The sequence below is a fragment of the Triticum aestivum genome, chromosome 7B (assembly GCF_018294505.1).
Source record: "Triticum aestivum cultivar Chinese Spring chromosome 7B, IWGSC CS RefSeq v2.1, whole genome shotgun sequence".
Classification (NCBI taxonomy): Eukaryota; Viridiplantae; Streptophyta; class Magnoliopsida; order Poales; family Poaceae; genus Triticum; species Triticum aestivum.
In genome coordinates this window covers 46,414,180-46,436,674 of record NC_057813.1, presented here as the reverse complement: position 1 = coordinate 46,436,674, position 22,495 = coordinate 46,414,180, and the positions used below count along the sequence as shown (strand labels likewise).

Sequence of the window (22,495 nt, the reverse complement as noted above, 5' to 3'; positions counted from 1 at the left end):
AAAGAGTGTTTGGCATCACTGACGTCTTTCTGTCCGCGTGATCTGAAGACTTGTTACACTTGAGGACTGTGAATCCTCCAGCCAGTTAGGCATCACGTTCTGAGCATCCAATAGTCATTGTGGATTGCCGGTGAACGAAGTTTGTGAAGGTTTGGAAGTCTACCTTGAAGACTTACCAGAGTGATTGGGCAGGGACTAGGTGTCCTTAGCTCAAGGGGAATAAGGTGAAGACGCGGTCTTCTGAGTTGAATCTCAGCCTCCCTAACCAGATGTACAGTTGTCACAGCAACTGGAACTGGTTGAACAAATCATTGTCCTCCTGAAGCTACTTGTTCTATCTCTCACTTCTCTCTACTTACAGTTTGTCTTCGTGAAGTCATTGCCTGCTTGCATTATCTGTTTGACTTCATTGTGTGACTACCTGTTCTGATTGGCTTCATACTATCTTCCATCCTAATCTTTTCTACCTAGCTGCTAATAGTCTTCGTGCTTTCACTTCATTGAATACTTGACTATGGCTTGTCTAGTGTAGTCTACCTTCCGCTGCATACGAATAGTGTTGTTTCTATTGTTTGTCTTCGAAACTCCCATGTTTTGAAGACTTTCATAAAAATCGCCTATTCACCCCCCCCCCTCCCCTCTAGTCGATAACTAGCCCTTTCAGTACTATACATGGAGAGGCTAATAGCTGGTTCCACGGCCGCAGCAAGGAAGTGCCTCTTTATTACACGGAAAATAATGATTCCTCCACCTAACCGCAGGGACCCACCGGACAGGCCATCGTATTTCGCGAAAAAAATGTTTCCCCCCTGACTGCTGGGACCTACCAGTTATATCTTCGCACGCAAGGAAGTGCGTCCATATTACGGGCAAAAAAATGATTCGCCCCCTGACTGCTGGGACCCACCAGCTACATCTTCGCATGCAAGGAAGTTCCTGACAGCCGGGACCCATCTGGTCGAAGCGTACGTAGCATTGTCATTCTGGTCGTGAACGTGTACGTACATACTGGTCGATGTAGAGCCGTGCATGTGTCATAGTAGAGGCGCGCACGTGTCGTAGTAGAGGCACGCATGTGTCGTAGTAGAGGCGTGCACGTAGCATGTACATGTACGTACAGCGGCCAGGGTGCAAGAAAGAAAATACGGCCACGTACGTACATGCGGGCGGGGTCTCGAACGCCTACTCGTGCATACGTACGGTCAGGGCTCGTGTACATGGCTAGGTCGAAATGGAGAAACTGTGTTGCCGTCGTGTTCATGGGGAGGCAACGGAATACGTTGTGTTCATCGGGAGGCAACGGAACGTGTGATGTTAATCGGGAGCCAACCGGCTTGGACGGAACAGCCGACAGAAACGAGACCTGACGTACTACGGAACGGAGGAAACGGCCTTGTGTTCGACCGGCAACAGTCTAAACGGGATCCTGTTCATCGGGAGGGGTCTGACGTACCGCAAAACGGAGGAAACGGACCTCCTACGGTCGAAACGGGGTCCTGTTGATCAGAAGGGGTGTGGCGTACCGCAAAGCGGAGGAAACGGACTTATGTTGGAGCGCTAGGTCGAAACGGGGGTCCTGTTCATCGGGAGGGGTGTGGCGTACCGCAAAACGGGACTCCACGGGATACAGTTCATCTTCACCGTCGACCTCCTCCAACCTCCACGAACTACTATTCATCCACCGTCGACCTCCTCCAGCCTCCACCTACGACTGTTCATCCACGGCATCTCCCCTCCTTCCTCCACCAGCCACTGTTCATCCACGGGCTCCTGTTCATCCAGCTTCCACCGCTCCTCCACCAGCTACTGTTCAACCAGCCCTCTCCACGGGGTCCTATTCAACCACCTCTCCACGGGCTACTGTTCATCCAGCCCTCCACTGGCTATTGTTCAACCAGCCCTTCACGGGGTCGTCCTGTTCATCCAGCCCTCCATGGGGTCCTGTCATCCACCCCTCCACCGGCTCGATTGGGGTCCTGTTCATCCAGCGGCAACGGTCTCTACTACCACGGGGTCCTATTCATCCAACCCCCCACCAGGAACTATTCATCCAAACCCCCCAACAACGCTCACTGTTCATCCAGAGGCAGCATCGATTGGCTTCAGTTAGCAGCAGTAGCGAAGAAATCACTCGGGTTCAGTTAAAAGCAAGGGATTGATCGATCCTCGGGTTTAGTAATGCGTAGCCTGCAGTGCAATCGCTCGGGTTCAGTTAGAGCCCAACGCCTCGCTCGGGTTCAGTTAGAGCGCAACGCCTTGCACACATGCGTGTACGTACGAGAGAAACACGCATCGCTCAGCCCCCGACCACCCACCGTAACGGGGAACTCCCCTGATATTTTTCTCGCCCTCGCTTCTACCATGGTTTTTTCCGTCATGAACGGCCCAAAGAATGTCATGCAGTTGCATCTCCAGCCCGCCCAGGACGAAAAGCCCATTTTCTGTCATGATTTTTTGTCATAGAAGTAGGAGCCCACCACATCTATGATGATACCGGGTTTTGTCACAATTATCGTCATAGAAGTGTCATAAGTATGACAGGAAAAAATTTCGTTCGGCCCTAAATGTCACGGATGTGTCTTTTTTTTGTAGTGATAGGAGTCGCTTCTCCCCTTCTTCTCTGCCTCTATCTAGTCCTCCTCGTCTCAACCATGCCTCTCCCCCTCCTCATCTCGTCTCCAAAGCTGTTAAGCAACATACAACCCCCTCGTATGTTAGTTCGCTAGGTACGGTGTAGGGTATAATTGGCCATTGCTTACTGGAACATCAGTGTCTAGGCCAGTATGGACGAATGGGCGAAGCTGGCTATTCAGTCAGTAACACTCACTCATAGTTGTGATTCAGGCCTGGCTCATGTTGGTTTACCAGAGATCAGTTCGTCGGAGTCAAAAGCGTGTCATTCGGTATAGTCAAATGTTAACCTGAGATAGGAGAGTGTGACCAATCTGAACTACATCTACAACAACGACGGCATAGAGGCTGCGAACATGCTTTGAATGTGAAGAGCACCTCTTTGCCATGCTTGTGAAGACGTTTAGGAACAGAGGGCTACAAGAAGATAACATCCACACCTATGTCAAAGAGCAAGTTTCCATGTTCCTTCATGTCGTCAGTCATAATCAGAGGTTCTGGGTTATTCACAGCTTCTGCAGGAGATCCAATGCGATAATTTCCAGGTATTTCAAGCGAGTCTTGTATGCTATTGGGAACTGAGGGCAGAGATGATCAAACCACCAACTGGACAGGCTCCTAACAAGATTTTCACAAGCCTAAGATGGTATCTGTATTTCAAGCCGAGCACTACTCGCATTTCATGCCATAACATGCTTGTAATGTTGTCCTACAGTCATAAGAATATGTTTCAGGCCATCACAGGATTGTATTGGCGCCATAGATAGTACTAATGTCACTGCTAAAGTGCCAGGGTTAAAGGCTGCAGCATACAAGGGTATAAAGAACTACACAAGCCAGAATGTACTTCTTGTTGTTGACTTTGATCTGAAGTTCACATATATGTTAGCTGGTTGGGAAGGATCAGCCCATGATGCTAACATTCTTGTTTACAACATTGCAAGGTCTGATGAGATCTGTATCCCAGATGGAAAGTTCTACTTTATGTTGGATTGGATATGCATGTTGGCTTGGTGTTCCATCACACTTCAGGGTTCTCTTCTAGGAACTATTGTAGGTCTATGCAAGAATTGTTCAATTTCAGACACTCCAACCTTAGAGTCACGGTTGAGGGCATTTGGAGCTCTGAAGAATCGATTTAATATCCTGGATCAAAAGACATCCCACCATTTCCCCACTCAAGTTAGGCTTGTTCTTGCCTGATACATTTTGCATAACTGGATACTACAATGGGGTTGTGATGAGTTTGTATGGGAGGAGGAAGATGTGACGGTCGATGATATTGACTCCAGTCATGGTGTGAAGGCACATGACAACGAAGCTTGGAAGACCAAAAGGTTGGAATGGGCTAAGCAATATGGGCAAACAGAGGTACCGAAGGAAATATGTCCTAGAGGCAATAATAAAGTTGTTATTTTATATTTCCTTATTCATGATAAAGGTTTATTATTCATGCTAGAATTGTATTGATCAAAAACTTAAATACATCTGTGAATACATAAACAAATACCGTGTCCCTAGTAAGCCTCTACTAGACTAGCTCGTTGATCAAAGATAGTTAAGGTTTCCTAACCATAGACATGTGTTGTCATTTGATAACGGGATTACACCATTAGGAGAATAATGTGATGGACAAGACCCATCCGTTAGCTTGGCATAATGATCGTTCAGTTTATTGCTATTGCTTTCTTCATGTCAAATACATATTCCTTCGACTATGAAATTATGCAACTCCTGGATACTGGAGGAATACCTTGTGTGCTATCGAACGTCACAACGTAACTGGGTGATCATAAAGATGCTTTACAGGTATCTCCGAAGGTGTTTGTTGAGTTGGCATAGATCGAGATTAAGATTTGTCACTCCGAGTATCGGAGAGGTATCTCTGGGCCCTCTCGGTAATACACATCATAAGAAGTTGCAAGCAAATGACTAATGAGTTAGTTATGAGATGATGTATTACGGAATGAGTAAAGAGACTTGCCGATAACGAGATTAAACTAGGTATGAAGATACCGACGATTGAATCTCGGGCAAGTAACATACCGATGGACAAAGGGAATTGCGTATGTTGTCATAACGGTTCGACCAATAAAGATCTTCGTGGAATATGTAGGAGTCAATATGGGCATCCAGGTTCCGCTATTGGTTATTGACTGTAGAGGTGTCTTGGTCATGTCTACATAGTTCTCGAACCCATAGGGTCCGCATGCTTAACGTTCGTTGATGATATAATGTTATATGAGTTATATGTTTTGGTGACCGAATGTTGTTCGGAGTCCCGGATGAGATCACGGACATGACGAGAAGTCTCGAAATGGTCGAGTATATATATACGATGGCGCTAAAGTGCGCCTGAGTGCATAAGCGCTAATTGTATGCTCCGGCCACCATAAGCACGCCGTTCGGGCGAAACCAACTAATCATCATCCACCTCCTAGTAATATCCTATGACAAAAAAAGTAACGGAATTAAATCCATTACGAGATGCATGCATCAGTCCTCCGCCCCGCCCCCTACTAGGTATTCATCTAATGCATCCTCGTAAATTCCCTTGTAGTAAATCATAGTAACCTAATTAAATTCGTTACCGGCAGGATGCACAACCCATCCCGTACTTGCTATCCCTGATACCTTCTAGTAAAATTCATCAAAATAGTAGTAACATAATTAACTTCATTACCAACTTCGCACAAGTCCACCATCCCGCCCTGTAGTAACTATTTACACAATTCCTTATAGTAAGATCGTACGACAACCAAAGTAATGGATTAAATTCATTACCGGTTGTATGCACTAGACCTCACCACACCCGGCACTATCTATTCACCTAATTCCCATAGTAAAATCCTTTGCAAACATAGTAATGAAACAATAATGATTACTGGATGCATGTAGGGGGGGTGGTACTAGTTACGCTGGAACATAGTAAAAGACGGAAAATAATTACCTCTCTCACTACTAGTAAAAGAGCCATCCAAAAAATTGAAAATTGTATGATTATTTTTCTAATGAATACGAGATGGTAATTGTGTTACGACATTGGTTTGAGCCAAATACAATAAATATGAGTATCTAGTAAACGTAGCATTTGAGGTAATAAACCTTGTAATATGCAAGTCTGTAGTTTTTAAATCAAAATAATTAATTCTGTAATGCTAATTTTTATTAAAAATATGATGTTAATACTAGCAATTACATCTCGCTTACTACTACACATGCTTTTATTGTTCACGTCAATGCATACCATAGTAATGCATCTTGTTTGCATTACGATAACTGGACCAGTGTTACTCCTGATTTTTACACGGAGGAGGGAGATACACATGCTAGTAATGAATCTTGTCTGTATTACCATAACTAGACAAACGTTACCCTTTTATGACACCGGAGGGCATGCTAGTAACACATCGTAGTTGTATTACCATAACTAGACCCAATTTTACCATCAATTCTGATACGGGTGGAGTGGCTGGATCGAGTAGGCAAACAGGTTTACTTAGCGCCAGGGCAGTGCGTGCTCGCACGATGGACCAGCGCGTAGAATAAATAGTTTGCGCTCAGGCTTACTTTAGCAGTCCTATATATATATATATATATATATATATATATATATATATATATATATATATATATATATATATATATATATAATTGTTAGGGGCACCTAGGTGCCTGGGCACCTAGACCCATTATATGGCAACTCATATTCGTCCTGCATGATGCATAATCCACGAGATAATGACTTTCCAAATTTTGTTTGCATGCACTATGACCATCAATGGTCATTTATTGCTTTCCAAAGAACAAATATACTATTGGGTTTCTAGCAATGATTTCTTTCCAAACAAAGAGGGTATGTATGTACGCTTTGTTTTTTAAGGTATCAGATACGACCAAATAATATAAGGCCAGGTCACACTTTTTAATGCCTAATGTTTCTATGCAAATTAAGGTGACCAAATAATATAAAATGTGACCCAAATTGTTATTTTACTTTTAGGAAAATATGATGCATGCTGATACCCGTAGATGATTTTTCATGCGTACACATACCCACACACGATTGTTTTTAGTTCTAGAAATGCACATTGCGTGCCAATACCCACACATGATTTTTCCCGTGCGTATGCGGACCTAAGATATTATACCCGCATACCCTTTTTCAATATACGCATCCTTTGTAGATATAAACAAAATTAATACACTTTGGACCGTACATACCCGAAGAAAAATACATTATTTTTTAATACACGTATATTCTTTTGAGACATACCTGTAACTGATACTTGAGATATACCCAAAATTGTATAATTTTCATATACCTAAGACATGGAGTATGTACATATACAAGATATTGTACGCATAAACTCATTTTTAATACATGTATGTGCCCTGAAGACATATCCAAAAATAATATAGTTTTGGGGACATACCTAATAATAATTTACTCTTTTTTGGGGTATGTGTATATACCTAAGATATTGTACGCACAAACTATTTTCTCAAAAGTATAACATGAATACGACGCCATGTGACATACGTCCAAAATAGTATAAAACATCAATAAAATATAAATTCTTGTTCTATGTAGAAAAGTGCATGTGATCATTAATTGTTCATTCTCGCTTTCCATTCTAACGTGGGCATTAAGTGTCCATATGGAGCCATAATTAGCAATAATTTTTTCCTAATGAAACATTCTAGTACTAGCACAAGTGCACACATCTCAGCATAATCCGACGGTTTAGAGGCGAGGTGCCTGGGCACCTAGGTGTCCCAAATGGCCATCTCAGCATAATATACACGAACTATATATATTTGGTGAATTCTACCTAGTTCGTGTATCCGTGTAGCCGTTCCGTTTCAACCCCACGATCTCAATCCCGAGCATCACGTGCAGCCTAGGGACTAATTACGTTTAGACGCCCGCTTTGTAATCTAACAACCATCTTACTTCACAGAAAACCCCCAAAAGCTTCTACCCAAGAGTAGCCCGACTGCTTCTGCGCGTCTTGCGCCGCCGCCGTGTGCTCCGATTTCCGTCGACTCGATCCCGACGTCGTCCGGCACCCACAAGAGGCAGGTACCGTCCCAGTCTTGTACATGCTTGTCTGATCCCACGTTAACATGAACCTGACAACCATCGGCAAACGCCCTATGCATCAGTCTGTTGTGCATGTACTTCTCTACGTAGACCTATCTCCCCTATAACTGGTAATACTTTGCTGCAGCGGCAACTACCGATGAGCAACTAGCAAGTACAACGATGTCATTTGCAATCAGCGACACGGAGGGCATCAAAAGTTTCAGGTAAAACTACACACAAATTCAGTGTGTGTGTATACACGTGTGAGTGTAGGTTGAAAGGCTAATCATGTGGCCATGTGTGCAGCAGTATCGATCCAATCAATAACGTTCAAATGCATATGAGCCATGGAGGACTTAGTACACCCCAAAAGAACACTGACATACCCCTCTTTGTAAGTTCAGTTTGCACTAACAACTGAAACTATGCATGAAGTGCTTATTCTGGTTTATTCTTGACATTGCAGTCTTCATCTTTTACACCTGAATGTGATGAGCACTTGAAGCCTAAAGTGGGTATGGCATTTGAAGGACTCGAGGCACTAGAGAAATTCTACAAGGCATATGCACATGAATCAGGTTTTGGTGTTCGAATCGGACAACAGAAAAAGATTGATAATAAGGTGGTCCGGACTAAGCGTTTCATGTGTAATAGGGAAGGATTCAAGTCAAAAGATAGTAAGGAGATAGATGACCCCTTGAAGAAGAGGCGTAAGCAGACAAATACGCGATGCGGTTGTGATGCCCATATCTTTGTTAGACTTTGTGGGGATAACACCTACAAGATAGACTCATGGGTTGAGCACCACGTTCATGGTCTTGTATCACCTGATAAGCGTCATTTGATCAGATCGAATCATACAGTTAGTGAGAGGGCAAAGAATACTTTATACACATGTCATAAGGCAAGCATTGGAACCTCTCAAGCATATAGGCTCCTGCGAGTTAGCGAGGGCGAAATTCCGAATGTTGGCTGCTCGAAGAGGGACTTGCAGAATTACTACCAAGCACTCAGGTATAAAATCAGAGATGCAGATGCTCAAATGTTTGTTGCCCAATTAGCTAGAAAGTAGGAAGTGAATTCAGCATTTTTCTATGATTTTGATGTGAATGATGAGGGGAAGCTAATGCGTGTGTTTTGGGCGGATGCCACGGGCAGGAAGAACTATAGTCACTTTGGTGATGTCATATCCTTTGATTCTACATACACCACTAATCAGTACAACATGATATTTGCACCATTTACTGGGGTTAATCATCACTTACAGAGTGTATTTTTCGCTGCTGCATTCTTATCAAATGAGAAGGATGAGTCATACATTTGGTTATTTGAGACCTTCTTAAGTGCAATGGGAGGGATAGCACCTAGACTCATCATAACTGATGAAGCCACTAGCATCAAGAATGGTATTGACGAAGTTCTTCCAACAACCGTTCATAGGTTGTGCATGTGGCATATAATGGAAAAGGTTCCTGAAAAAGTTGGACCTGTGATTAGAGAAGATTCTGAATTTTGGACGAGATTGAACTCGTGTGTTTGGGGTTCGGAAACTTCAATAGAGTTTGAGTTACAATGGAATTCCATCATTACAGATTTTGGGTTGGAGGAAAATGAATGGTTGAGTAAAAGGTTTAGCATTCGAGATAAATGGATACCGGCGTACTTTATGGATATATCTCTAGCGGGCATGGTCCGAACCACTTCAAGATCAGAAAGTGCAAATTCCTTTTTTAACCGCTTCATTCATCGAAGGCTTGCTTTTGTTGAGTTTTGGCTTAGGTTTGACACAGCTTTAGAATGTCAATGTGAGGAAGAATTAATGGCAGACAACAGAAGCATACATACCACCCCACAACTATTTACGCCATGGACAATGGAGAAACAAGGTAGTGAGGTATTCACATATGAGGTGTTCGAGAAATTTCAGCTACAAGTTATTGCTGCTAGAGACCATTGTTGTGTTCAGAATATTACACAAGGTGTGGGGGTAAAAAATGTGACCCTGAGAGGTCGGTCTGGTAAGATTAGGGAGGTTTGCTATGACATTGGAAGCATGATAGCAAATTGTTCGTGCAAGTTATTTGAGTCACTCGGTATTCCATGTCGCCATATTATCCAAGTTTTGAGGATTGAAAACCAAAATGAGCTTCCTAGCTACTACATTATGAAAAGATGGCAGAAAAGGTGCAAAAGGTAAAAACAGTAATGCATGCCAACCGATTTCTTATTGTTATTCCATAATCATGTGACTAGCAACATTCTTTTGTTTTGCAGGGAGAATGTTTATGATGAACATGGGAACCTACTAGAAGAAAAGCCCATGGATTCACTTGATGCGTCCACAAGAAAGAAGATTTTAGTTGTACGAGATAAGATGGAAGAGCTTATTCAAAAGGCGAAACATTCAGATGAAGCATATATATAGATAAAATAGATGGGCACCTAGGTGCCTGGACACCTTGATTGTTTTGAAAAGTGTGGTATATTTAATTTGTTTCCCAATTATTCTTCATGCAAGATTTTCCATGCTTACATTTTATTTTTGTTTTCTAAATATTAGGCATGGAAGACTTGCCATACAATAGATCGTATTAATGTTGATTTGTTTTGAATTACTATGGGTATCTAATACACGTATTTTTGTTTCCTACGGGTAGCTAATACCTACAAACGAAATTATATGTATACGCAGGTGCGTATATATATTCAATAATTTATTTTTGGAACTATTACATTTTGTTCGAATGTATGTTTCTAATATATATTCAGTATATCGTATGACTAATGTATGATACCCATGCTATAATATACCCTACGACGATAAGAGTACAACATACCTCCTATTTTGTATACCTAGTTTATCGTATACCGTAATCTTCAAATTGTACGTACATACCTATTAGGTATACATTGGATATACCTATGATATCATATACCCAAAGGATGTTTGTATGTATGTTTCTAATGAATTAATTTTCAAGGTATATGTCATTTAGGTAAACATTAAGACCGGGTCGTACACAACGTCCCATTGGGTATACCCATGATATCATATACTCAATATGTCGTATACCTAGTAAAAAAAGCATGTTTCACGGATGAGTACAACATACCTCTTACTAATACACGTATGAAAAATGTCTCCATATGCATTAATTTCTGATTTGTGTCTCTCAAATTAATAGCTCTCAAATATGCAACGTTGCCATGCATGGCATTCTCTTTCCTATTTGCTACTACTACATAATTATTGTCTTGCATGCTACTAATGGCCATATTTATGGTAGGTATTCTGCCATAATTATTTCCAAATCAGTCAATTGTAATGTAATATGTGAACACGCATCTCAACGCAATCGAGCGGTTGAAAGGCAAGGAGCCTGGGCAACTAAATGTCTCAAAAATGGGTTGGTATACTCCTAACCACGTTTTCTTGTTTTTGTTATCCAGAAGACCTCCAACTAACCCACCGAATGGATCACGTGGATAGCTCCAGAATTTTAGGGAAAGGTATAAGTTGGCTTCAGCCTGGGTAATCCCACGTAATAGAATAGATTTTGTTTTCACGTTCCAATAAACTTGGTCATCACGTGCTCACATATCTGTAACACAACGGCCGCGATGACGACTGCGACGAGGTGCAGTATACTCCTTACAAAAATGGTATCTGTCCCTTTAAAAAGTCAGCATACACTCCTTATAAAAATGCACTATACACTTCTTTAAAAAAAGAAGAAAATGGAAGTATATGTATACTCTTCCGCAAATGGGTTGTTCCTGCTCCTTAAATACAACTCCGTACATACTGCTCCAAAAGAACGTCAGTATGTACTCCTTATAAAAACTACAGTGCATACTTCTTCCAAGAAAATGTCAACATATACTCGTTCAAAAAAATTCAGTACATACAATGAAAATTAATAAGTACTCCAAAAAAAGTAAGTATATAATCTAAAAAAAACTGTATGTACTTCTTTAAAAAGTCAGCATATACTCCTTATAAGATAAAGTCAGATAAACCGCTTGAAAAAGGAATCTAGTATATACCCACTATATAGAATCATGCAGTATATACTTCATTAAAAATACATATAATCTAGTCCTTGAACTGAAAGTGAAAATTTCTTCAGATATAATTCTTACGGACTGTACACAATTATTACAGGCATAGGATATACCTTCCTAGATGTAATGAGGAGTGTAGGCTGCGTAACAAAGTTCCCAATTATTTAGATAAAGCTAGTGGCTGCATGCGTGCCTGTAGGAAGTAGTTCTGCATGCACATGCTAATTATGTGGTTTGTTTGCTCAACGTTCGCTCAACAGATCCATTTAGCATATCCTCTAGGACGGATGGGAGTACGTACTCTCGGGAGTATAAAATAGTAGTCCACGATGGTATTTGGACATCGGAAGTGTTTCGGGACGTATCAGGAAGGAATCGGGTCACTAGAATGGGTTCCGAGCACCCCCTCGGAAAGATATGGGCCTTATGGGCCAAAGGAGGGGACAGACCTTGTGGGCTGCCGCGCCCCTCCCATGGCTGGCCATCCCTAAGGGGAAGGAAAGGGGAGGGGTGGCACCTCCTCCTTCCTTCTTCCCGCGCTCCAAATAAGGAAAGGGGTGCGGCTTGGGAGAGACCCCAAGTAGGGTTCCCCCTACTTGGGCGCCCCCCTTGGATGCTCCTCCCTCCCTCCCACCTATATATATGTGGGAGGGGGCGCCTAGCACAGAACAGACAATTGCCTAGCCGTTGCGGCGCCTCCCTCCACCGTTTACACCCCCGGTCATATTTTCTTAGTGCTTAGGCGAAGCCTTGCGGAGATAGCTTCACCATCACCGTCACCACGCCGTCATGCTACCGGAACTCGTCCACTACCTCGCCGTCTTGCTGGATCAAGAAGGCGGAGGACGTGATCCAGCTGAACGTGTGCTGAACGCGGAGGTGTCGTACGTTCGGTGCTCGATCAGTTAGAACATGAAGAAGTTCGACTACATCAACCGCGTTGTCAAACGCTTCCGCTTACGGTGTACGAGGATACCACACTCTCCCCTCTCGTTGATATGCATCTCCTTGATAGATCTTGCGTGTGATAGAAATTTTTTTGTTTTCCATGCAACGTTTCCCAACAAGTACCATAAGGATTTGAAGAAGCAGCAGACGGAGGAGGATAGGAAGAAGCAACAACAGTGGCAGAAGAGGAAGAAGCAACAGCAGCAGAAAAGGAAGAAGCAACAACAGCATGATGAGAGGAAGAAGCAAAAGCAACAGCATGATGAATGGACCCATTACATTCCACTCGATGCATAAAATCAAGCACACCCATAGTGAACACCAACAGCGGCTAAGAGCATCTACAGCAACAGACAACAAATCCGACGTCTCAAACCCACGCGGACGCGATCGGGCGCGTCCGTGGACAATGACCGATTAAGCCTCAAATTTACTCCTATGCATCCGAGTCTCTCATATTTCATCCCCCTAGATCCATACAAAGCATCAAAAAAATCCTTCATACTACATACTATGTCGTCAGAGATGTCCACGACGTCGATATCGGGCGGTGGGTAGATGGGCTCGTGGGAGGGCTCCGGTTCCTCTTCCTCCTCCTCAACCTCATCCTCCAAGTCCTCCTCCGGATCCACCGCATCCGGAGGTAGCCCTGCGGCGATCCGGGCTTCGTGCCTTGCCCGGATCTGCTAAAGGAGCTGTAGTCGGCGCTCTTGCGTTAGATATGGGTAACTCCTTACCGGTTGGCGTGGGGACATGTCTACTAGTGCTGGCAAGCGGCGATTGGAAAGTGGCGGCGGCGACGGACGGGAGGGAAGAAATGTGGACAGATAGGATTTCGATGCCAACGGTCAGCTTAAATAATTAGGCTATGCACTACGCAGCCCGCCCGAGCGGCACCATGGGTCCAACGGAGGAGACAACCTTCAAACCGCCGGGTTTCGGAGTGTTTTCCTGTGGGAATCAATCGTTAGTACGACATGGCAGATGCACCCAGGCACCCCCACATCCACCTCATATTTGGGCTGGATATGAGGGGTGCCAATCAACGGCCCAGGCGTTTGTGGAGTCCGTCTAGGTCACATTTTCATGACCAGTCCCGACAGTAGATGCTCTAAATGTCCGTCTAGGCCTAGGTCCGTCCACTCTCACTTGTGGGATTTGGAGTTGGCATTTCATTGCATTATAAGCCATAAATTGTGCAAATCAGCTTGATAGTTTTGCTCCTTGTTACCCGCCAATATAAGACGTGTTTTTATATTATATGAGACAGAGGTAGTACTTCACACCGCACAACCATTGATCCGAGATGAATAAAACTGCACGAGGCCCATAAACAGTGAATGGGAACATTTCATTGAGGATTTACATATACTCGCAGCAGAGGACGTCTATATGGCACATGTAATGGAGGAAATGGAGTCAGAATACTGATGAGTGAAATTTCACATTTCCTGGCGAAGGCAACACTGCGCTAGGCACTGTACGAGCATTACAAACCTTTCATCTTTTCCTCCACCAACTCAATGCAGCGGTGAAGTACGAGTTGAACAGGATTTAACAAGCACGCCATCTGATTTTCGTCGTCGTCACCGCCGTCTTTCTCGAGTTCCGATTGATTCCCTGTAACAACTGATCTTAGTGGGAGCAGCCACTCTGAGTACACGGCTCGTATTTTTTCGTCCCGCAACATTTTTGCTGATCTGGATCCTATAATAAAAAAGAGAGGAAAAGTTCTGTTAACACACAAAATGTTGACCGATTCCAGGATCCGCTCTGCCATGAGCAAGCCTTGATCCGTATACCAGGAGACTTGGAAAGTACAGCACGGGGTTGCAAGAACAGTTACCTCTTGAATCTATTATCAGAATCAATCTGAGCAAGTTCAGAGCAGATAACACCTGCTTACAGACAGTGAATGGGGACCATATCAGATTGTTTTATGGGCATAAACTATAGAATGCTAGCAAAGTGAAATTAGCAGGACAAGAACAGGAAAAAAAAAGGTAGTTTACCAGCACTTAGAAAACACATGCTTGGAGAAATGACGTTGATGCTCAAAATATCATCATAGACAGTGGACTGGGAACTGTTTTATCCTGACTGCCTACTACAGGTGCTATCAACTGCTATCTCCGATCATTTTCCTTTTCATCTCCCTCTAATAAATGTGGCTTTTCCCCTAGGAGCGATGTGAATTCTGGGCCAAGCTGGAAGGATTTAAGGAGGCTATCAAGGAGGCGTGGAAGTGCAGTCCAGCGATCGCTGACCCCTTAAAGCATTCTGGATCATTCTTTTCAGGAATGCGGCAAGCGATTGCCGATGCAGTGATTATGCGTTTAGATGCTGCTTAGGACTCAAGGCTTCAGTCCCCGACGGAAATATGGTTGAGAAGATCCTTGAAGCTTTCATTCTCAGCTTGTCTTCGCTGGAACGCACGATTGCCCGACAGTGTTCTAGATTGCAGTGGCTACAGGAAGGAAATGTGAACACCAAACTTCTACACATAGTAGCCAGTGTGAGGAGAACTAAATCTAGCTCTCATCTCCCAGATCTCCAAGAACTGACACCAGGGAGATAGGAGATACCGAGCGATCAGCTTAGTACATAGCTTCTCTAAGTTGTTGGCGGTGCGGCTTCAGCCCTGCAGTGAGCTTGTTAGTGCAAAGCAAACAGCATTAAGCTGTTAATTAAGGGTCATGATCTGCATGATAACTTGACCCTGGTCCAACAAGTTGCGCGCAAACTTCATAAATGAAAGGCTAAAGGTGCTTCTTAAGCTGCTCATTATTTCTCTCGCCCCTCTCCTAGTATTTTTTGTCTGGGATCCTACATGCCAAAGGATTTGGGGATAGCTAGAGAACTTGGATCGCAGTGGTAAAGCTGCTGCCTTGTGACCATGAGGTCATGGGTTCAAGTCCTGGAAACAGCCTCTTACAGAAATGTAGGGAAAGGCTGCGTACTATAGACCCAAAGTGGTCGGACCCTTCCCTGGACCCTGCGCAAGCGGGAGCTACATGCACCAGGTTGCCCTTTTTTTTAGAGAACTTGGATCGCCATTCCCCTCTCTTCTGCCAGCACCCATATCGTCGTGAATGGAAGTGTGCGGCCAAGGTAGTGCATGCTCGTGGTTTGCGTTAAGGTGACCCAACCTCCCCCCTCCTTCCCGTCATAGGATGGAGGCATTGACAGACATGGTTGTCAAGGCAGAATCAGAGGGCGTCATTAGTTATATGCCGGGCTGTTCTCCGCTTCAGAGGCTCTTGATTTACGCTGATGATGTGGTCCTCATCAGGCCAACTTCTCTTGACTTTGCCTTCGCCAGAAGAGCTTTGACAATTTTCGGTATGGCCTCTGGTCCCTGTGTCAATTATGCCAAATCATCAACGATCCTTATCAGAGGAGAGGAGCAAGAACAACTTCTGGTTGCTTCAGCCTTACCCTGCCAGATTGGGAATTTCCCTTGCAAGTATTTGGGATTGCAATTCTCAGTGGGATAGCTTACCAGTCTGAGTGGCACCCTATCCTGGACAAAGGTGCCAAAATCACAAGAACAAAGTGGTGGAAGCTCAAAGGGGAAGAACAACAAACCTTAAAGGAGAGGATTATTGCAGAACCATGGGACGAAGAAGGAGCAGCGGATAGCATGTGGGTGAAGATGGCTTTTTGCATTCGGAAGGTAGCTAGGGAGGTACTTGGGGTGACGAAAGGTAAGAAGCAAGAACCTAAAGACACGTGGTGGTGGTGGAATGAGGATGTCCAAAAGGCTATCAAGGAGGAGTGCTACAAATGTTGGCACCATGACCACTAGTAACATGGAGAAATACAAAGAGGCCAAAATAATACATTTTAACCAAACCTTTGCTTACTTATTCACCCAAACCAGGTCAATTTGGTCTATGCAGTCTTCAAGCATAATAAATTTACACAACAAATAATCCTCTATCATAACTCACTCGCGGACGAATACCATTGCAATGGATTATGACAATTAAATTTCTCCAACCAGCTTATGCCTATTTAGTGTTTCATTGACTTGCTTTCACCTATTTTTGTGGCTAACTTTCAACAGCAGATTATACGTAAGCATAACATAGCATAGTTCAGCTACCACAAACTAAGCTAACGTTTAGGGAAAGTTGTGCTGCTGGTGTATCAAGTATTTGAGTTTGTGCAATCAAGACACTGGCGTTCAATTACTGACTTGAGGGAGCTACCAACTTTCAATGTTGAGCAATCAAGGCTTTCCACCAACAACCTCTGTGTACAGCTTTAAACGTAGTAAGGAACAAAAGGAAAGGGTACCTCTTCACTATGATCACGAAGACAAGGAGGACCACCTTCTGGAGGCCTCAAGATCAGCTCCACTAACTCAAGCACCTGAGAAGCCCAGGGTGGTGATTCCCCAGAATCTTGTGATCGATCAGATCCATTAACCTGATCAGCTCGACGGCTCTCTCTCAAAACTTCATTCTTCACCAGATCTAAAAGAATTGCAGTCTGAAAGAACAACAAATAAAGTAAACACAAGCCAGGATTTGAAGTATGGAGTTCAAAATGAAGTTCACATCAACAGGCAACATGTCCTTAATGAAATTATACATCAGATAAGGCTGGATGAAAATTTTAGTCCATAATGTTGTGGTACAATTATTTATTTATTCACTCTTTTGCTACATATACATCTCAGGCATCTACAAGTTGGTGCTCTCAAACATTCCAAAGAATAGTGGATATGATAAGTTTTCTTACCAAGGAGGGGAACATACTATTCTCGATGAGGGCCTGTAAGATATCAAATCTCTGAGTGGATGGCACCACTGAAATAACCTGATAAGATGTATAGTTAACACATGTACATATTGACAAAAGAAAAAAAAAAGGGGGGGGGGGGGGGGGGGGGCAGTGCCACAGTAGACTACAGACAATAGAGGGTTATGCAAAATTTGAATACAACCAATTTGGCTGTGTTACTATGTCATGAGCATAAATGGCAACAATTAAATTTCGTGTTTACTCCACATGAAATGAATTTATGATCTTGGAGAAAGAAAAATAATGAAAACAGAAGCTCGGCAGACTAATAGTCTTCTCTTTGCACACACAAAAGTGAATTTAAGATACATACCCTTTTCAGGGCAGAAAAGGCTTTCTTCCGCATCAACGTATCTGGGGCAGCTATCATGACTCTTTCAATGGCCTGGGGAAATACTTATAATATTGAAACAGTATATTCGAATATACTGACTCACCTCTAAGAAAGTGCAAACATTACCTTGAGTATGGCAAAAATTTGAGTGGAACATGGGAAATCTACATGATCGTTGGTTTCCTCACTACACTTATCATCAACTAAAGTTAACAATAAGTCCAGACTGTGAGATTTGATTGCCCATGAGTAATTAACTGAAGATAAGACATATCTAAACATGTTGATTGCTTCCCATTTCCTAATACAATTGTCTTGAACTTCTTTCAGTGCTGATTCAAACTCTGCTCCAGCATATTTTGACATATCATCATGCATAGAGGTCCACACAACTGTAAGAGAGCTCAAGAATGTGACCAAGCAGCTTCTAAATAATAGTGAAAGTGGTGTGATAGGAAAGATTTTCAAACCTACAAGACTTGCACCGTCCATAGCAAAAGAAAAGCAGTCCAGAAAATTGTCGTCCTCTTCTACATCATTTGCGGACATATGCATCAGTTAGCAATGAAGCAAACATAATACAACTATTCCAAGGAACCAGAAAGATGGGAATAATTTGGATGAGTCACCTTTAGAAAGCTTAGTGGTGGCTGAGGTCACATCATTACCAGTTAAAAGACCCAAATAGGTGAACCCGCAAAACATAAGAAGTTTAGAATATTGAAGAACAACTGAACCACAAGTAGACTGAATATTCTGATGTTTGCTTTCTGATGATACAAGAGCCTGCAAAAGAGCCTTGTATATCAAAGTGGATGTAACATACATGGATATTCTAGAAATAACATCCATTTGGTACTCACTATGTTTTGAAGGGCGTATAGACCAAGTATAGAACATAGCTCTTCCTTCCTGTGGTTGACCTTTTAATGAACAAAAAATACCTCAGAATCAATAGAACAAATGAAATGGTCAACAGAGTATTGAAATCAACAAACCATTGTTTTGCACATTTCTTGTATAGCATTGCCTATTCTGAGGGCTGCACTGAACAGATCAACAGCAGACATTCCATGTTCCCCATCACATTCTGATAAATTAGCGTGCATAACTCGAAGGATGGCAGGAAGTACGACCTTTACTTGCTCAATGTGTCTCCTCTGAATCAAAATAAGCGCTAGTCGAAAGAACAATTAGCTATGAAGAACTCAAATCCATCTAATGTTAATCGGTAAAAAAAATAGACGGCAGGTGTGCAACATATCTCTAGCATGTACTCCCTCCATTCCTGAAAAGTAGTCATAATTTTCTTTTGTCAAAATTCCTGGAAAGAAGGTGCAAGGGTAGTTTAGCACTAGGCCTCCCAAAAATACCCCCTTCTCTATGATATGTGCACTGGTGGACTAAACAATGGATTTAATTATCACTGCTCGTCAATCAGCCGTACATGGCCATCGTTCGATTGAGGAGACGCTAAGTGTCCAGCCAGGATAAACTACAAATGATCTTGCTCATTAATGAGGGCTAGGTAAGATGGGAAACAATTCAGATGCGCAGCACCTCCATGATCTTAGCAAAACAAAAATTACGCGTTGTTCATGGAGTGGAGGGAGTATATATCTAACCTATCCTATGTACAGACAAAATGTAAGGAGGGCATCAGGCTGAAGTTTCAAGGCAAGAAACTGTTGCCAATTAGCAGAACAAATAATTAATGTGGAATCTGTAGAAGTATTAATATAAAATAATGTACATACTGCTGGCAAGCCCATCTAGTAGAATAACAAGGTATGCTGATCCATTTAATGCCACTGGTGTATCTAATGCCTGCATCAACATAAAGGTAATAGTATTAACCAAATGGGTGACTAGGTAACAGTAAAGAACTGAGCATCAGCTAGAGAGAAAGAAAAGGATGATGATATTAGCATTTTGAGAATATGAGAAGCTGCTTAAGGATGACTGGGTGCTAAAGCCCCGTGTCCCAGATACTTCATAGATCTGGACACACAGTATCAATTCATAAGCAGAGATTTTAGAATTACCAGTGTCTCTTTAAGGAAAAGAAAACATATAAAGCAAGCATCTCAGAGCCCAGGCAGGTATCAATCACATAAGTGCGGAAATCAGCATAGGCACAAAATTAAACACAGAATAGCTACGCCAAAATTTCACTCCCTTACAAAATCTACAGTCAGAACTTGGATTCAGTTTGTGCAGTGATGCTCTTACTTATCCCCCCAACCTTTTACAAATATATAATCTTCCATTGAAAGAACATTTGGACATTAATAGAAATTAAACTGCAACAAAAATCGTTAACACATTAACATAATTAAAATGTTTAAAAAGCTTCACGGTGTAAAGACTAGTCATCCTAAATATAGGAAATAATCTACTCCCTCCGTCCCAAAATAAGTGTCTCAACTTTGTACTAACATTAGTATAAAGTTGTACTAAGCTTGAGACACTTATTTTGGGATGGAGGGAGTATTTTCCAATCGTGGGTAAAAGGAGCTTCAAGTTTCCAAGTGGGGGAACTGCTTATTTATCAATTATGGAGCTGACCTCGCAGAGGATGCAGAGCATGTCCCTTGGGCTGCAATTTGACACAAAGAACTCAATGATAGTCCTGGCAATGTCCCGGCAATTCCCCATCCGAGCACCCAGCTTCGCCACAGGCTTGGGAAGCTCCAGAGACAGCGCGTCTATGGCCATCTACGACGACATGGCAACGGAATCAGGAGGCCATCATCCGCGAAAACGCAACGCCCGAAGATAAGAACAGCCGAAGGCACCGCGGCACACTCTGTCGGACCTGATTCGAGGACGGGCGCGAGAGGAACGCGTGGACCTCGCGGAGCATCTGTTCGGAGAGCGCGGCGGACGCGTCAGCATCAGACGGGCTGAGAATCTCGGCGACCAGGGCAGCGGCTGCGTCGGAGGAGGCGGTGTCGCCGGACTCGAACGCCTGGAGCAGGGCAGGAGCTTACGGTTTGGAGGGGAGGCGTGGAGAAGTACCGAGTTCGAGATGGTTAATCGAGCGACCAGTTACCTTGGAGAGGGCGGCGAGTGCTTCCCGTAGGCGCGTGAGGGTTGGGCTGGAGGAGGGTGAGTCGCCGTCGGCGACGTCCACGGCGGCGGCGGAGGGTTCGTCCCTCGCCATGGAGCTGCCGTGGGGTTGGAAGTGGAGGTACGGCTGGGCCTGGGCCTGGGGTTGTCTGGTTACTGATCCGGATTCGGCTCAACCAGGCCTATTCCTCAACTTGGGCTGCCTCGCGTCCAAAATCGCGCAGTTATCGCCTTTTCACTTTCCATGGGCCGTACGTGCTGGGCCCAAAATGTGCCCAATACGAAACGACATCGTTGCAGAGTTCGCGCAGGAAATCATGGCACCGCAGGGATCGGATTCCAAACCCGAGTCGAGCAACACGCAGAGCTCACGGCCACGTACGCGATAACATCTATATATAGTCCACACGACCCCACCGATCTGAAGCAGCCAAACAAGCTAGAACCCAGAGAGATCGAAACACAAGTCTCGCGGCCGGCGAAGCTCCGTCCGTCGACTTAACCAGGACGCACCTCGCCTCGCCGCAAACAACCATCGTCAAGATGCAGATCTTCGTGAAGACCCTGACGGGGAAGACGATCACCCTGGAGGTGGAGAGCAGCGACACCATCGACAATGTCAAGGCCAAGATCCAGGACAAGGAGGGGATCCCGCCGGACCAGCAGCGGCTCATCTTCGCCGGGAAGCAGCTCGAGGACGGCCGCACGCTCGCCGACTACAACGTGCAGAAGTAGTCGACGTTGCACCTCGTGCTCCGCCTCCGCGGCGGCCTCTCCATCAAGGTCAAGACGCTCACCGGCAAGGAGATCGACATCGACATCGAGCACACCGACACGGTCGACCGCATCAAGGAGCGCGTCGAGGAGAAGGAGGGCATCCCGCCCGTACAGCAGAGGCTCATCTTCGCCGGCAAGCAGCTCGCCGACGACAAGGCGGCAAAGGACTACAATATCAAGGCCGGCGACGTGCTCCACCTCGTCCTCGCCCTCAGGGGCGGTGCCTGCTACTAGATATATGCCTGGGTTTTACCTACGAGAGCTTGAACTATCTAGCTAGGGTTTAACCATAGTTTTAATACGTATTTTGTTAAGTAATGTTTTTTTTTGCGGACATTATTACGTGATGGTTTTGGGGCTATATAACTGTGGTTGGAAGTTTATGAATATTGTTCGAGTCCTTTACATGCAAGCTGCAATGTTGTATCCGTTCATCTTTTTGCTACCCAATCCACTGCTTGCATCTCATGCTTAAATGAGAAGAAAAGATATGAATATTCTTTTTGTCCAAGAGTAGCCTTTCGTGACTTGCACTAATCGAACAGAACCTATCATATATGAATAGGGAAACACTTCTTCTAGATCGATCTTTACACCGTCTCCCCTTGGACACAAAAATCTCTCTTCTACCTTTTTTCCACTGCCGCATGGTGATTTGCGTGATGATGTCAACCGAAGGCCGATGTTCTGAAACTGAAGATTCAGAACGAACAAGGCCATTTGATGTTTGTGCCTTTGATTTGCAGAGAATGAAATTCAAGTTCCTA

At 43.8% G+C, this 22,495-nt stretch overlaps 1 protein-coding gene and 1 pseudogene across 3 annotated transcripts; one reads left to right on the top strand and one right to left on the bottom strand.

Annotated features, from left to right (window-relative positions):
- Positions 1–14,029: 14,029 nt before the first annotated feature.
- Positions 14,030–21,113, bottom strand: LOC123156936 (aberrant root formation protein 4). Of its 3 annotated transcripts, XR_006478551.1 has the most exons (15): positions 20,935–21,113; positions 20,698–20,850; positions 20,448–20,597; positions 19,637–19,706; positions 18,878–19,056; positions 18,743–18,802; positions 18,509–18,677; positions 18,350–18,409; positions 18,006–18,271; positions 17,859–17,930; positions 17,483–17,560; positions 17,036–17,230; positions 14,746–15,374; positions 14,580–14,631; positions 14,305–14,440 (listed from the first exon to the last, which is right to left on the bottom strand). XR_006478551.1 is itself a non-coding variant. In XM_044575130.1 (14 exons), the coding sequence occupies exons 1-14, from the start codon at positions 21,043–21,045 to the stop codon at positions 14,223–14,225; spliced, it is 1,833 nt and encodes a 610-aa protein (XP_044431065.1). In that variant the 5' UTR covers positions 21,046–21,113; the 3' UTR covers positions 14,030–14,222. The 3 variants fall into 3 exon arrangements, 2 of the variants coding, with proteins under 2 accessions (XP_044431065.1, XP_044431066.1); XM_044575130.1 differs by lacking the exon at positions 14,746–15,374 and having other exon boundaries at positions 14,030–14,440; XM_044575131.1 differs by lacking the exon at positions 14,746–15,374 and having other exon boundaries at positions 14,030–14,440; positions 18,509–18,665.
- A 282-nt stretch (positions 21,114–21,395) lies between these two features.
- LOC123161410 (ubiquitin-NEDD8-like protein RUB2) lies at positions 21,396–22,108 on the top strand (annotated as a pseudogene).
- The last annotated feature ends 387 nt before the right edge of the window (positions 22,109–22,495 follow it).

Excerpts from the sequence above, each read along its gene's own strand:
- LOC123156936 (XM_044575130.1), bottom strand. The coding sequence starts at position 21,045 with ATGGCGAGGGACGAACCCTCCGCCGCCGCCGTGGACGTCGCCGACGGC. Across the intron at positions 19,707-20,447 it reads TGCTCTGCATCCTCTGCGAG|GCATTAGATACACCAGTGGC; the intron begins GTCAGCTCCATA and ends ATGTTGATGCAG. Across the intron at positions 18,678-18,742 it reads TATACGCCCTTCAAAACATA|GCTCTTTTGCAGGCTCTTGT; the intron begins GTGAGTACCAAA and ends TTGATATACAAG.